The sequence below is a fragment of the Numida meleagris genome, chromosome 3 (assembly GCF_002078875.1).
Source record: "Numida meleagris isolate 19003 breed g44 Domestic line chromosome 3, NumMel1.0, whole genome shotgun sequence".
Lineage (NCBI taxonomy): Eukaryota > Metazoa > Chordata > Aves > Galliformes > Numididae > Numida > Numida meleagris.
The window spans coordinates 20,538,674-20,555,308 of NC_034411.1; the positions used below are offsets into that span (position 1 = coordinate 20,538,674).

Consider the following 16,635-nt stretch of genomic DNA (forward strand, 5'->3'; position numbering starts at 1 on the left):
ACAGGTCTCAGCTGCAAAAAGAACACACTTGATACTGAAGTAATGTCTTCCCCACTAATTCTTGATTATTTACGTGACCTTTCCATATATATTTGTGTAGGCATAATTTGTGTGTGTTACATGGTTGATAAGTCTGTCTACTATTTACATATAACTAATCTAAATCCAAAGAGAGAAGAGTAATAGAGTGAAGTTACTGATGATTCAGCTCTCAAATGATATCCACATCATCTCTTACAATAAATCATCATTTTGATTCATATCATCAAAATCAAAACAATTTTGATCACTTGACTCATGCAGATATGAGTCCTGCTTTGAAAACAAAAATGTAAAACCTGGATGACGTGTTCTTCTGTCACCTGCTATACGAAGTACCACGTGTAATCTATATATTGATATAAATTTTTTACTTTTTCAAAAATGCCACCACAATGCATGTTTAATTCAGATCTCATGCAGAGTCTGTATTTGCATTTTCAGTGTTTTAACCACTTTATTCCTGCTTTATGTTTTCCAAGGTACGAGGTACAGCTCCAAGCTTGCACAGAGCTGGGCTGTGCCTCCAGTGAGTGGGCATCTGTCCAGACACTGGAGGCACCACCAGCAACACAGCCTGCCCCTCTCATAGAGATACAGACCACGGCCAGGGGATTCCAGACAGCGTCTTCTGTCTTGTGGACTGGCCCACGGCAGCCAAATGGGAAGATTTTACACTATGAACTTTACAGAAGGCGGACAACACAAGCCCTCTTAAATTTAGACCTTGTACTTGTTTACAATGGTTCTTCAACGTTCTTCAGAGATGACCAGTTGCTGCCTTACACAGAATACGAATATCAGGTGGGCTCTAATGTTATGTAAGTAGTGTCATATTTTAGTACCGAAAAGGCATTTCATTAGGTTTTTTTTCTTTTTTCCTTCCCTAGTCTTCTTGGAATTATTTTTTATTTTGAGATCATAAAGTAGCTTACATCAAGAAGAACTAGGGCTGTTTTCTCAACAAATTAAATGGTAGAATGGTAGGATCACAAGCAGATTTTGTGAGGTTATTGTTGATGGCTGTTATTTTTCATGCATGTGAGTCTTTTACTATTGTTTTTCTTATGAAGTTACTATTGGAATTAAACCGTGGAATAGGTATTGTCATCACTGACTATCATCAGTGCCCTGGAAATTAAGCTGAAGTTTTGTACACATATGTTGACTTTATCCCATGGAACTGAGATATTCGCTATTTCTAAGCTATTTCTGATGTTCCTTCCAAGTGTTTAGACAAGTTAGCGGAGCTTAGAACCTCACCAAAAACAGCCTTTAATCTGTTGTCTATAAAGCCATAGTTTTGTAGCAGGTTAAGGCTAGTTTTTGCATATAAAGAAGCCTTTCAACAAGCATTCTTATTATTCTGCCAACAGGATACTGGTAAGCTGTAGTAAATAAGTTCAGTTAGTAAGCTCCTGAATCTATACACAATAATTCTATATATTGAGTGTCTGGAAGGTGAGCTTGGTGATTCTCTGAAGTATTTACAACTTTTTTCCTAAAATAGAATAAAATTTGCTTAAACTTAGATTTGTTTCAATAAGTATGAAACACAGTGCATTCCACCTCTTGAGTTCCCACAGGATACTGGCAGTCTTTCTTTAAAATGTTCGTTTGCTTTACAGGGTCACAAAGTAATTCAGGTTGGAATGGCTCTCATCCAGTTTAGCTTCCCACTCAAAGCACTGTCAGCTGAGAGGTCAGATGAGGTTATTTAGGGCTTTATTCTTTCGCACCTTGGAAATCTTCAGGGAGATTGAGAAACTTCTCAGGGCAGTCTGCACCACTGCTTGACTGTCCCCATAGTGAAAAAGGTGTCCTCACACGCCAAGTTCTCCAACTACATGATTACCCTGATGGCCCTCTGCTGAACTTACTCCAATTCGTCAGTCTTTCTTGTATGTGGGAGCCAAAACAGGACAAATGCTAAGTAAAGGCATGTAATCACTTCCTTTAATTGTCTGGCTATGGTCCTGTTAAGTAGCTTAAGATGCTGCTGCCCATTTTTGCTGCCAGAGTACATTGCTGGCTCATGTTCGACTTCCTATCTACTAAGACATCCCCAGGTTCTTTCCAGCTCAGCTGTTCCATAGCTAGTCAGTCTCTACCTTGTAATGCTGCAAGGGTTTATTACTTCTCAAGGTGTAAGACTTCACATTTGTCCTTGATGAAACCTCCTGCTGAACTACTCCTCTGGGATCTTCTGACTGCCCTTGATCATATTGACTGGTTCTCTCCAGTTTGGTGTCAACTTGATGCAGATTTGATGACAGCGCTCTTCACAGATCAGCTTCTTTGGTATCTGTTCTTCACTTCTACTGTTGTATTCATTTTGGTAGCCAGAAGCCATACAGAATTAAATCTAAAATGTTTCTTTATCACATTAGCAGTAGAACCTACTGAGCTGATACATATACATGTCAAAGATTCACAAAGTCACGTAGCTTGGAAGGGACATCCAGAGGTCACCTAGTCTAACATCCTGCTTGAAGCAGATCTGTTCAGAGCAGGCGGCTCAGGATTGCATCCAATTGTGTTCTGGATCAAGTTCTCCAACCCTGACTCTCTAAGGAACAAGACTCTACAACCTGTCTGTTCCAGTGACTGCTTACATATCTCTTATTTCCCTTTGTGCCTAACTGTTGTTTCAGCCTGTGTCCATTGCCTCTTGTATGTCAGAGTCCCAGGGCCTAGAGCGAAGAACGCAGTAGCTTTCATCATAAATCACTTTTAGCAGCTCTAACTTGGATAAGAAAAGGATTCTGAAGGGACAATTATTAAACTATTGAAAAGAGAGCCTGGGATGCTACTAGAAAAATGTACTTACTGCGGTGTTCACAAAACCTGTCTTCACTACAATGGCAGTCACAACCCTTTTTCTTTTTGATGTTTCTGGATTGGCAGTGTGTCTGTAAGGCAGTAGCCAGTGTGAACAGTATGTCTATTAGCTTTAAGCCAGAGGAAATGTTGAGTATGTATGAGTTCAGAGAACTTCAGAGTGTAGTAGTACAAGAGATGCTACGTTTTCCAAAGCAAAAACTATGATTACTTCAACCTGAAAACTTATTACTCTTTAAATATGTAAGGGTATGTTTTCCAGTTGTCACTTTACTTGTGACCAAAGCTATTAAATTGTTTCAAGAAACAGCACAGTTTAGAGTGAAATGTTGTTGTAGGAAGTCCCCTTGTGTATAAAAATTAAGATTTCCATTTCTTTCTCACTGTGTAGGACTCTTCTGTAGGTCTGCAATACTGTGAATTCTCCATTTGCTGTAGTTTCTTTGTAACAGAACTATTGCTAGACCAGATCTCCTTACTGTTTTGTTCAGGAGATCTGTGAAGAACTCAAATGCAAGTGCAGATGATTGATAGGTAGAAAAGAGATGTAGCAGATCCATGCCCTGATTATTACTTAGGAATCTTGCTTAGCTAAAGAAAAACATCTCTCTTTGTCTGGGTTGGAAGCTGTGTGATATTCTCAGTTGCACTAACTTACAATTACCTCATTCAAAAGCTGTTTTATGGGGAGAAGTTGATAGCACAGCACAGAGATTTGCTTGAGCTCATGAATTTAATGATCAATTGATGACGGGTAGCAAAGTGGATTCCTTTGGTTTTCCGTGCCATATTCAAGACTTGGCTTTTTATCTTGGTTCTGCTCCATAACTGAGCTGAGCTGTTGACTGAATCCCTAAATCATTTTTGTTGTTTTTTCTTTTTTTTCCTCTCCACTGGTGGCCATTTATTTCACTGTGAGAGGTTTTTGCATGCACATGTTTGTCTTCTCCTTGTGTCACTTGCAGCAGTCCTCTGGGATCTATTCTAAGCTCCTCCATTGTTGACAATTTATATCTTGTCTGTGAGACAAGTTATTCATAAGTATAGGGCTTGGCTTTTGCTATTATGCTGATGAAACCCAGATTTATATTTCACTTAAACTGGATATTGATTCTGCTGTCTCCACATTTGAGGCTTGTTTGCTGGACATAAAACTCTAAATGCAACTGAATTTCCTCCAGCAGAATGCAGATAAAATCAAAGTGCAGTGATGGGATAGGACCCTCTCCAGCATTTTTGGAGGTACTGAGGTTTAGTTCAATGAACTCTGATTGCTTCTTTGGATCTGAGGTGAGGGTTTTGGAGGGTTTTTTTTCTTCTTTTGCTGGAAACTTCAGCTGAATATTTAAGGTTTGTAAGACTAGATGCAAGAGTTGCACTTCCAAAAATGATGATGTGACTTCTGAAGCTCATGCTGGTCAGTGATACCTACTTTAAATACTCTTTTGCTGAACTAGATGGTTCCTTTGCCCTGGTACAGCAGGGCACACAGCAGGGAGAAGCGCTACTTGAAACCATGCAATTTCTTTTATCAAGCCTCTGTTCAGGCACTATGTTTCTGTTGCCAACACCATCCTAAATTTAAGCATGTAAACAATGCATTGATGAAGCAAACCTTGATTTTTGTTCATTAAACAAAATAGGGATATTAGACTGATTTTGTTGGCTTCAAGAATTAACTGGTGAGTCAGTTACGGCACCACGCTTGCAAGACTTTTCCCAGTACATTGCTATTCTGACATATTCAAAACCATGGCAAGCTATCCTTTAAAAAGACATCAGTGTGAGTACCGCAGGAAAATATATTCCAGGGCAGTAGATGACTTGATATGATTTCCTTGATTGTATCTTTTTATTTATGAGGCATAATTTATGACTGCTGAAAAGCAAACTAAAATGAGTGATGACTAACTACAGCCAAAGTAATAAATCAGAAGCGGAGAAAGAAGTGGTGATTTTGATCGAAGCTATTGAATTAGCTGTTGCCCTTAGCTATTACAGGTATTGGAAAGACCTTTTAATATCTGCTTATCTCTCTCACGGGAATGCGGTAACTATCTCATTATATACCCATAGGAAACAAATTATTTAATTTTCTACCTTTTAGAGTTAAACTTGTTTACATCTCTCATTAATTACGGATGTTATACTATGTTATATGAAATGAGCATCCTTTAGAATATGGTAATTTTGTGCAAGCCCCAAACTGCCTGTAATCTTTGTCTTTTACCTCTCTAGAATGGGTTTAGTACTTTTATTACATATAAAGATTTAAGTAGTGAAGATGAATAGCAATGTTAAGAGGTTCAAATTATCACAATGCTAGAAGCCTGGACCTACAGTCTATCCCATTCAATGTTTATGGCCTCCCTAAGTGTGCTGAGTGCTAAACAGGGAAGAGAATGGATCTCAGGATGGGCAGTCAGAAAACACACTTTTGTTTACTACCTCTTTGTACCACTGATTGTGAGTGGATGTGATACTTTTTTTTCCATTGCCTTTGCTCTATTCCCATTAGATTGCAGCCACTTTTGAAACTTTCTACTTTGCTCATACCTTCCTGACACTGCAGTGCCCAGAATGAATACATTATTTTAATGCTGGATGCTAGATTTCTGTAGACAGGGCTTGTGCTCTGAGTTGTGCTGACACTGCATAAGGAATCCTAAATTACCTAGACTGCACATTGGTCAGATCTGATGCGAAGAAAGATTTGTGAAGGGTGCTGCAAATGACAGTGATGGAGAGCATCTCTGGGTTTCTCTAATTTTATGTAACTAGCCAAGATTATAGATTTCAATTTTCTCACAGAATGCTGTTCAAATACAACTAAAAATTTGGTGTTGTGTTTGTGAAACTTACTGATGTTGTATCTTATATACCACTAAAATATCTTCCTATCTTGGAAAAAAAGCTACACTGGGAAAACTCAGCGTTTATGTAGTTATAGGGCTAGAAATAAGCAGATCTTGGTGAAGAAAATAGTCTCAAAATAGTGCTGTGTGTTTGGACCTCCAGGAACCAATTGTAGAAACAGAGGAGTAGTATCAATTCATCTCTGCTACTGGTCATCTCTCTTGGCATGTGCAGAGTAGTGCTAGTGCTGAATCCTTTTTTGGAAAGACCAGCAGTTGTGTTCAGTCCTTAAATTACCTAAGGGCAAAGATCTGACTCTTATGTGAAAGACGAGACTAGATCTGAGCTTGTGGTTCTCCAGAACCTACAGCACTACCTCATTCCCCCTCAGCTGTGGTCAAGGCTCAAAGCTGAGCGTAGGCAGTGATTTACTGGTGAGACTTTAGGGCAAACAGCCATGTTCTGACTGGAAACCAATGTCAGAAACAGAGCTGAGGTCTTGCCCCTCACAGAAGCTTGTTAACTGCAGCGTGGTCTGATGCACAGCACTTGTAGGGCTTGGTGGGAGCCAGCAGTCACTGCTGGTCAACAGTCAGCTGCTGGAGGAAGGGTGAGTGTCAGCTGGCCTCTGTGCAAAGCAGAGGATACTGACTGGCTCTTCTTGCCCTAGGAACTCAGCAGGAGCTCAAGACTTCTGCTTTCAGATAGGCAAGCTACCACCAGACAGCCCACTCTTCTGCCTGCAGTTTCCTTGCTATACTTCAGCAGAAGTGGAAAACAAGACCTCTTGGAGAGTTTCTCATGCTCCCTTTGCAGGAATGGTGGGAGCTTCTTGGTTGGCCCCTGTGTTTAAAGTGGAAATATCTGTCATGCTGCTGGGGCCAGGTGTGAGATGTGAGTGGTGTGAGCTGGTAGGTGTTAGCGCGCACAGGACGTCCTCTGCCAAATCTCTGCTCAGTCAGTTCATGGTTATGCTTGTTTGTGTAATTGGAGTCACATGATCAAAAGATCACTTTATTCACTGGGGGAATTTTTGATCACACAGTGCTTTTTTTCTGCCTTAATCACAGACTATATTTGTCCTTTGAGGAGGTTTAATTTGAGTACTTTATTTTGGTAGCTTCTTCACTGTCCCTTTTCATCACAGAGAAGCTATAGTGCTTGCCTGGTTTATAATTGCTTGTCTTCTTCTGATGCTTTTCTTCAGCTTCAGTGGTGGAGAAGCTGTGGGAGTGTAAATCCAGCTGCTTCCCTCCCTCCCCTCCCGTATGGAATACATACTTTCACATATGATCTCCATTTGATAAAAGAAAAACTACTTTTTCAGTTCAAAACACAGCTTTCCCAGGTAAGGACCTGGAGCTTCAAGAGTGTTGCAGATGACCCTGTGTTGCTCAGAGATGAAGGCTTCTACTGTCAGCATCTAAGATACCATGACTTTTTCCATCTCCATCTTAGAGCCATTGTGATTTTATTGCCCTGTATAGGGAGAGTTGCTATTCAGCTTTTCTGAGCTTGAACAAGTGCTCACTGCACTCAGGCTGTGGCCAATTTCTCAGCACTTTCCTTCCTGTTCTCCTGCCTCTTGCCCCTTCTTGCTGGGCCAATGAGCCAGGACTTGCTGGTACTATGATCATTTTGAGCAATGCCTGAACACCAGTCTCATCTAGGAGCCGAGATCTGTCCAGGCTTATTGGTGATGGAAGAAACAAGCTTAGTTACCTGTAACTGGAATTCTCTAGTACTCTAGATATACCGGCTCCAGAGAACTTTCTCCTCTCTGGCTGGTTTCACCTCCAAATCCAGTCTGGGCCAGAGGCCAGCAAATTGATAAAGCAGTTTAAAAAATATGTCATGTAGTGTAGCTGATTTTGGAGACCTCTCCTGCCTTTGTTGAGGGAAAGCAGCCATTAAAAGCCATACATCTTTTGGCAGTGTGCAGAGCCATGCACCATGATGTCATAGTTAATGCTTTTGGATGCAGTATATTCAGAAAGTCAAGTTGTAAGAAGTGTTTGATGCCTTTCGCTGTCTGTTTTGTCATTCAGTAAGTTCTTGCCTACACGAGTTGTGTGCTCTGAGGTAGCTTTTAGAATCTTCTGCCATTATGAACAGCAGATGATGATGATGATGCCTGTTAAGCTCTTTACATTTCTACATGGATGCAGTAAATATTTTCTGTACTGATTATGTCATGTCTTAGAAGGACTTTTTTTTTTTGAGCCAAAGTAAAACATTTTATCAAAGTCTAAAGCATGGAATTTCAGCTTAGCCAGGCTTTCACTTATCCATGCCCTTTTTGTGGTGACTTTCTGAGGAGCCATGACCAAATCAAGCCTTTGATTTTAGCAGGTGCTCATCATTGTGGCTTCTGTTGCCTTGCTGTCTGATTTCTTCATGAATTGAAATGGCTAAACACAAACATTTCCATCTGCAGCCATTTCTTTGCACTTACAACTCTGGATCTCCAAACACAGGCCAGAGTTTACTTGAATGACGATTCTCATAGGGAAATATTTTTATAGCCATACATTCTTTTACAGGTGATTAAGCAGAAGCAGGAGGAGTCAGGGGAGTCAGGCTTATGTCAGTATAAATCCAGAATTTAGATCCTCAGAAGTTCTGTTGAGCTGTCACAATTGTTTCCAAAGCTGATGTGAGAGAGTTTTGCATTGCTGAAGATTTTCTGCTGGAAATACATCTTGGCATGGCCAAGTTGCTAAGTTTCCCTCACTGGCATTCTCAGACCATGACTGTCAGTCAGGCCCAGATACATCTTGGCCTCTTTTTGCAGAGAATTGTGATGCTCAGAAGGTGGGCTCAGGGTCCTTTTTGCCTCCCTGGGGAAGGGCCTGGCTAGGAAGCACTGTCTGCTTGCACTTGCCCTTGCTCTGCCCAGCTGATTTTGATTTTGTTATGTTTGTGCAAAGTGGAACAGCCCTGAAGGGAGCACAGTGTGCACCCCACACAGAGGTGGGTTTTGCACATGGGCAACTCCACTCTGGAGGGCAGTGGGAGTTACTGCCTCCATTGGAGTGTGTGACTGAAATGAAATTGCTGCCATCTTGGAGGAGGCCTTCAGCCACCTAGATGTCACGTGAAAGGGATCAGCATTCCCTTTTCCTTTGTCCTGAGATGGTGCTTTGAAAGAAAGGGCCCCCGTTTATCAAAAATGAGGCTTGTTTTCTGAAAGACACAGCTTAGGCACCTGTGATATGGGAGGATTGGAAAAAGATGTCTCCCTCCAGCTCCTAGTGATGTGTCTGCACCCCAGCTATGCTTCATCCCTCTCTTCTCGATATTTCCTAAGGGGTCCAATTCCAAGGCGTGATTGCTGCGCTATGCAGAAGCCTCTCTCCCTAGTTCATGGCCATCAGTTTTAGTGTGGAAGCTGGTACTGCAGTTCAGGCCCAATGCTACCACACTCCATGCTCATTAAGGCTGCAGCCTGGTGTGCAACCAGAGCTTTTGAACTCAGGTCAGTGCTGAGTTGAGGCAAGTGGCACGCTCAGAGCTGCTCTTTCCATATGTGGCTTTTTCTCTCCACAAAGAAATATGTTCCTTGAAATGAGCTACTCTGGGCAAATCTTTGTAGCAGCAGGGACGTAACTGAGATAGAGGGTTTGACCTACTGCAGTAAAGTGAACAGAGTTTGACTTTATGAAAAGTTCACAACAGAGATATATTACTGATTTCACTGAAAATGAAAGTATTCTGGCTGAGCTTTTTATCGTAGGGTGTCATCTGCACTTATGTAGTGTTTCACTGGATGATATCACATGTTACTGAAGGAATGAGGCAGTAACTTCGGTTTTGTAGTTGGCAGGACCATAGTCTTCAAAGCCTCTGAGGTAGTTTTTGGCCCTTTTCCTTCCCCAGGTCTCTTGTGAAGTGTTCTGTCATCTTGGAACTTAATATTGCCAGCTGGAAAGATGCCAGGGTCAATCCTGAAGAACTCTAATTTCTAAACCTCTTATTTTTTTTTGAGTCACAGTCCCACCAGCCACTTCCCTGGGACTTCTGCCTGGAGTAGATCACATGAGAATGTGTTTTACTGTCGTTAGAATTGCTCGGCATGAAAGCTTACTAAGGAATACTTATACTAAAAATCGCTCAGACAGTCCTCTTGTATTGCCATTTAGATCTATCATTCTGATTGATCACTGTGTGGTTGGCTAATATTGAGCCTAATTTAACCCTACACACTCACGCATCCATCTATTCTGTCTATTGTACCTGACATTCTACAAATTACTTACTCATGCAAATGACGACCTAAGGCAACCTTTTATGATATTCGTGTTTAATTATACAAATGGTTTTTGATAAATAAGATTATACATCCTTCCATATGTTTATTCACTCCTTGATGAAAGCAAAATTTAATTTTCATGCAGATTTGTTGAAGACTGTGTTTAATAAGTGCTGAGTTTTATGTAGTCTGCAGATCACTCCGGTTTTGGGAAGCTGACAAAATCAGTAGGTATACTTCACAGAGACATGTGGGTTTTAATCAGGCCTCATTCAAGCTGCTAAATTTTGAAATCGTGGAATTGAATTGGTTGCCTTAGTGTTCACGCAATAAAGTGATTGTTGTTGGGGAAATAAATTAGAGATGCTGATTTAACCATACTTTTCAATGGGCTTTGTTTATATTATGGGTTACTGAAAACATTGCCAAATGATGGCTACAGAAATATTTTTGAGAGAGAGATGTCCCTGTAAAAATTTCAAGTTATTCAAAGTAGCTAGAATTTGTCTAGTGCAATTCAGTCGAGGTGAACATAACTAGATGTCAGACAGTGCCAGGGTGAACTGACTGGGGCGGCTTGCACGCGTGAAGGAAATGTGAAGAAGGGAGATGAATGGCAGGACTGGATGTCAGTATTTTTGTTCAGATTTGTTTGCAAATGTTATCAGTGTTGATCCTCTTTGCATGGCACAACAAAGGCAGCGGTGAGAACTCAGGTAAGTAGGAGATACATGAATACACGCATCCCGAGGCAAGAAATCTACTTCTTAATGTAATTTTTTTTCTATTAGGAAGTCAAGGGATCAGTGCAGGTACTGGGCTGCAGACAAGGGACATTTTGCACAGTTGTCATTATACTGTGTCTTTCTTACCAGAATTAAAGCTGCATTAGCAGACTAGAGAACTGTGGAGGTTTTGTAGGCTTGAGTCCTTCACTGACAGTCTCTCTGTTTCTGTATGCCAAAGGTGTGGTCAGTTAACTCAGCGGGCCGGACACCGAGCGGCTGGACGCGCTGCCGGACAGGGCCTGCTCCTCCCGAGGGCCTGGCAGCTCCCCTGTTCCACACAGTGGCATCCACAGTGGCCGTAGTGAACATCAACCCTCCTCTTAAGCCAAACGGGGTGGTCAGTATCTACAGGCTGTTTTCTAATGACACTCGAGGGACCGAGGTGGTGGTAAGTATTGCCAAAATTATTTATGTACTTCCATTTTAACTTGTGTATTCTAGCATTAGCTAGTTCTTACTAACAGCGTCTGCTCTCCCTTTGTTGCCTGCTCTGCAATGCTCTCTTCTGGCCAAAGAGGGTCCTACACTTTCTCACAGCTAAATGTGCTTCTCAAGGAATTAACTTCAGCATTCAAACCTTTCTCACTTGGTAATGTGCTGTGACAATGTGATGAGAATCAACGGTGTTGTTTTGGGGATGGCTAACTGTCCAAATGAAATACTTCCAGACAGCCCCTGCCAGTCCAAATGGTGCAGGTGGAAACTGGAGCCAGCAGGAAATGGTCGTGTGTTTTGAATAGCCTACAGGTTTGAAGCTCCTAAGAAAATGCTTTAAGTGAGTTACCCTTCAAATATTTCTTGTTAGTGAGAAGTACTGCATGGCAAAGCACTAAGGAATAGTGCAAGTAGAAAGATAACATCTGTGTTCTGTGTCTCAGTCTAGGTCGCCTTAAAAGATGTTCTTAATGGTGACATCTTTGGTGCAAATCTTAGCTATTCAATCAAATCTCAGTGAACTGATATGCTGGGCAATACCTCATTTTGGTATCTGTGCCAAGTAGAGGGTTCCAAGCCTCAAATGTGGAATCATTTTCATCTCCAGCTTGGACATTGCTGTGTCAAAGAGGCCCATAAGACAGACTGAGGAGGGTTCCATGTGATCCTCAAATGTTTCCTCCGTTTTAACTGTGTCTAGCTTGTGGGTTCCCATTCTCTAGGTTGGGCACTTGGGAAGCAAGAAAGAGTAGACTTATGTATGTCCATGGTAACAGATCGATATTATTTCTTCTGTGTTTGCCCAAGAAGGCTCAACAAATGTGAGGAGACTACAGCAACGCAGACGATGCTTTTGTAGGGTTGAGATGCAGCTGTGATTTTCCCTTGAGACTGAATCCATTAGGTGTTCAGGCATGACTGGACTCAGCTAAGCTAGGAAACCTGCAGGGTTTAGAGTTTTAAAACTGGGAGATGTGAGGAAAGACTAAGGCTGTGCAAGTTGCCTGGAGCAGTTACCACCACATCAGTGCAAAATACTGGAATACCTTTCATCTGTAACATTATCTGTCTGAAGCAAGTATTGAGACTTTTTCCCCTCGTATCATCTTTCTCAGCTTGGAAGTGTTGGGGACACCTTCTCAGGTCATCAAGCCTGCCCACGAGTTTAAGCTGCCTACTGATTGCGCATTACGCATTTATTCCTCCATGCATTTATACCTCCCAGTGCAATTGGCTGTGTCCATGTCTGATTCAGCTAGTTCATCTCCCTGGTGTCCATGTGGTCTTCCATCTCCATCCTGTCACACCTGCCATGCTGCTGTCTGATCTCTAGCACTGGCATCAGGCAATATCAAATGCTTTTCTTTTCTTGCTTCACTCATTCCTTCCTATTTTCCGCTGTACTCTGCTAAGTCACATGGCGCTCTGTGGGAGCAGCTGTTGCCCCCGTTGGTGTTTTCTACATATGTTGATTATTTTGGTTTAATAAACTGTATCCACAAATGACTACAGCAAAAAGGTGAAGTGGCTGTTCCTCCAAGCAGTTTAGAAATAAGTTTCCTTTGCCAGAACTGCCAAATTTCCCATGGTATGTGTAGAAGAGTTGCCTATCAAACAGAATTGCCCAGGACCATAGCCATTTCAGCATGGAGCAGCAATGCGTCAGCCCTCTGCTCAGAGGTTCCTGCTGGAGTGCCCACTATCCCATTAGGCAAATCGACCCACCAGACACATGCCTATCACTCTGTGTAGTGCTGGCTCCAGTATCCAAGCCAAGGAAGCTTGTGAGATATGCATGGGCACTTGCTAACACACTTACCATGCGGCTTTTTTCCACATTCATTTCTTTTTGTTTCAGTACCACTTAGCCCAGTGTTTCTCCTTAAAGGTCTGCAGTTTCTCTGTCCCTGAGAATGACATGTACAAGTTGATATACAGAGTTTACAGCTCAACTCAAGAAGTCTATGGGGCCGCTGATGGCGCGGTCTTTTCTTTCGAACAGTGCCCTTTAACTTTGTAATAATGGGAGGAAAATGACTGCAGAGGTCCCAGTGCACAGCAGCTGCATTAATGTCAGACTTAAAGGACATGCAGAACCTTGTGCTCATTGTCTTCTGGAGTTAATTTACCCTGATAACTCTTATTTAGTACTTGTGGTGCTTGACCCTGTGACAAGTTCCCCCTTAATTTTTACAGCTGTCAGAAGGGACTGCCACCCAGCAGACAATACATGGGCTAAAACCTTTTACCACGTATTCCATTGGTGTGGAGGCCTGCACCTGTTTCAGCTGTTGCAGCAAAGGACCTACGGCCCAAGTCACCACACAGCCAGCTCCCCCCTCTGAGCAGCCGCCTCCCCAGATACGTGCCGTGACCTCCAGGAATGCCTCTTTCCAGTGGAGCGCCCCTCAGTCACCCAATGGCATTGTCACCAGGTGGGAGCTGCAACCCAGCCGAATTTCAGCCAGCTAGGGGAGGTGGCACAGCAACCTTCCTGGATGTAAATTGTAATCATGTGGCTGAGAGCTCTGGATGGTTGGAATAGCCATGTTCGTGCTTCCTGGTGTGGGTGGTGATATCTCACGTGGCCTAAATAGCATCCAGGAGGTGTTTATGTGAATCAGTTGCTTTTCTCCTGAGCAGGATATTGAGATTGATGAAGGTGGAGAGGATGCTGGGAGTGGAGGTCATTGTCTAACAGCTGTGGTTGCACAGTGTGAGTGGTGAGATCAATTGTCTGCAAGAGGCAGCTGTATCTTGTGGTTAGTAAGGCCGCTAGCTAATCCGCGGAACTGTTGATCTCTTTTAAGGCACCAGTAGTTTCATTTTGAGTGTGGCTGACAACCACAGTTTTTCATAGATATCTTACAGCTGGGGCCAAAGTCTCCAAGAGAAAATCTAGTAGCAGGTTCAGTATTCTGTCTGGTAGCCAGACATACAGCAATCAGGATGAAATGGTTGGTTGGTTGGAATGAAACGATCATGTTATGTTATCAAAGCTCTTGATTAATCAAAATCTCCACTTTCTTCTCAGCTATGAGCTCCATGTGTATATGGCTTGTCCTCTGAACCTGCAGCCAGCAGTAAAGGCTTGCAGCCCTGGCCCAACTGAGGTGAAGTATACAGGAAATGGACAGAGTGCCAACGTATCCAACCTCGAGCCTTACACAACCTACAACCTGCGAGTTGTGTCTTACAACTCCATGGGCAGCAGCGCCTCAGAGTGGGTTGGTTTCACTACAGAAAAGGAGCGTGAGTATGAGATCAGAAATTTCTGCTTCTGCTGCATGGGGCAGAGATCTGTTGATTCTCTTCAAGAATAATCCCACTGTCCTAATTCATGCCACACTTCTGCCAGGTTCATTAAAGTTTTCCTTGGGTTTCACCTGAATGTTTGGATCCTTGCTGATAGTGAAGTAGTAAGTTTATTGCTAACCAGCCGCAACAAGGCAGTACTTCAAATTCATGTGGTGGTGCATTGGACTTGCTAAGTCATGGCTTGAATGATTGTGCACCTGGTGAAAGGACACAGCCAGCCCTGGGAGCACAGATGAAAGCAATTCACCTGTGTGACTGGAAGGGGTTGAACCAGGTTCTCCCAAAGCCTCATTTAAGGGCTGGCTGCCATAAGGTAAGGATCTGTACATGGAGATCCCTCCTTTTGGAGTATTGGGGGAGTCTTGATCCCTGGGAACGGTAAGCAAATCTTTCTTTAACTGGATTGTGACCATCACTCTTTTCTTTGAGTGATTTAAAGCTGGTTGTCTTCCACTGGTCTGCATGGAAATAAAATGTGCAGGACTTGTGCCTACAGCCAGAACAGATTTTACCATCAAAACTGAATTTCTAGTAGTCTAATATGAGCTTTTATTGAAAAGATCTATAGCGCTGTAGCCAGTCATTCTGTAACAGGTGAGAGGAGCGTTTCACCTCAGCCTGCCAGGACTAGGCAAACAGAATCTTAACTTTTTCTCACCTAGTCTGGGTGTCAGGATTTCAGAATCCCTTTTATAGAAATGTCATTTAAATCTGTAGGTACTTCTGCTGAGTAGTTTGTAAAAAATATATCATCTACTACATTGCGTGGATTCTTATCTAAAAGTCTGGGGTAAAACAGCCCCAGATTTTCTTTAATGTGACCACAATAATAAAGAAGACTTTGTAGCTGTTTTATTAAATTGCAAGTTGAAAGCTGTAATGTGATGATGAACTTCAAAATGGAGGAAAGAGGTGAGATGTACAGAACAAAATTGTTTAACAGCCACTTTCAACCCCCTGTCCACTGGGTCTGCAGCCTTCATTTTTCAGTCTGCCTTTCTTGCCTTCCTGAACTTACACTGGATCTCCTGAGTCACTCTGAAAGTCTCCTTCCTCTTGCCTGGAAGGCTTGGTTTAGTGAAAGCGGGCAATTAGAGGCGAAGTGCAGCTGGACAAGCACCTTCCTTAAGAACAAACCCCACCTGGTGAGCAGGTGGTTTAATGACAAAGTCATCAGAAAAGACCACCTCAAACTTAAATGGAGTCTTTTGTCAGCAAGCTGTTGAGCTTAACTGAAGAAAACTTCCCCCCTGAAGTGAGTTCTGTTTCTTTTCTGCCTGCTGCTGCTTTTATTATGTATGTGCATGTATTAGAAAATCTTGGGCAATTTCTCCAGGCTTACGAAAGAGTCCTTTCCTTAACCAGTTTGGTTGCTGGAGCCAGGCGTGCTGCAGCTGGACTTGCACAACCTCCTGTTTCTCCCTGTAACGCACCTTGAGTTGGGATTTAATCTGTGTAGTTTTAGTGCTATACCACAAAGGCAAAGGAGGGGAGTTGTAGGTCTTTATTTTAAAGATATGAGATATTTCTGCTTTCTCGTTGTAGAAAGGCTGGCTTGCTTCTACAACTTCCTCTTTTCTCCTTCTATATATCTGCTCCTATAAATGAATAGGAGGCAGCTAAAGTGTGTGTGAATGAGCTTGAATCATTCAGAGCCTCTTTTTCTCTGCTGTATAATTCTGCCATGGCTGTTGCCTTGAAATGAGCTGTTCTCCTTTTGCAGCACCTCGGTATATGGCTCCATTCTCAGTTGTTAGCAATTTATCAACCATCCACGTAGACTGGAGTCACACTTTCGTACTGAACGGACGCCTGAAGGAGTATGCGTTAACTGAGAGTGGGCAGCGCATCTACAGTGGCTTTGACACCGAGTTGTATTTGCCAAGGACATCTGATAAAAGTCAGTTTCAATTTCCCATGTTTTCCTCCCTGTAAAAGACCGTTGAGCTAAATTAATATTGTTAATATTATTGCTAAATCTGAGGAATAAGTCTTACTGGGAGTCCCACACTAAGAGCACAGGAGCTACCGCTTTTCTTTGTAGATGGAAGAATGAAAAGGAGTCTAAGCAGCAGCTCTGGCAAAGCTGTGATCTCCCTCTAAATA

The 16,635-nt window shown here is 42.4% G+C and overlaps 1 protein-coding gene across 1 annotated transcript in view; it reads left to right on the forward strand.

The window, feature by feature from the left end:
- USH2A (usherin) overlaps positions 1-16,635 on the forward strand; it is a 373,387-nt gene that overhangs the window by 349,953 nt on the left and 6,799 nt on the right. Inside the window, exons 63-67 of the mRNA XM_021393255.1 lie at positions 522-843; positions 10,955-11,164; positions 13,408-13,646; positions 14,246-14,463; positions 16,253-16,429. Coding sequence (XP_021248930.1) covers positions 522-843; positions 10,955-11,164; positions 13,408-13,646; positions 14,246-14,463; positions 16,253-16,429 — 1,166 coding nt within the window. The remainder of the gene's footprint in view (positions 1-521; positions 844-10,954; positions 11,165-13,407; positions 13,647-14,245; positions 14,464-16,252; positions 16,430-16,635) is intronic.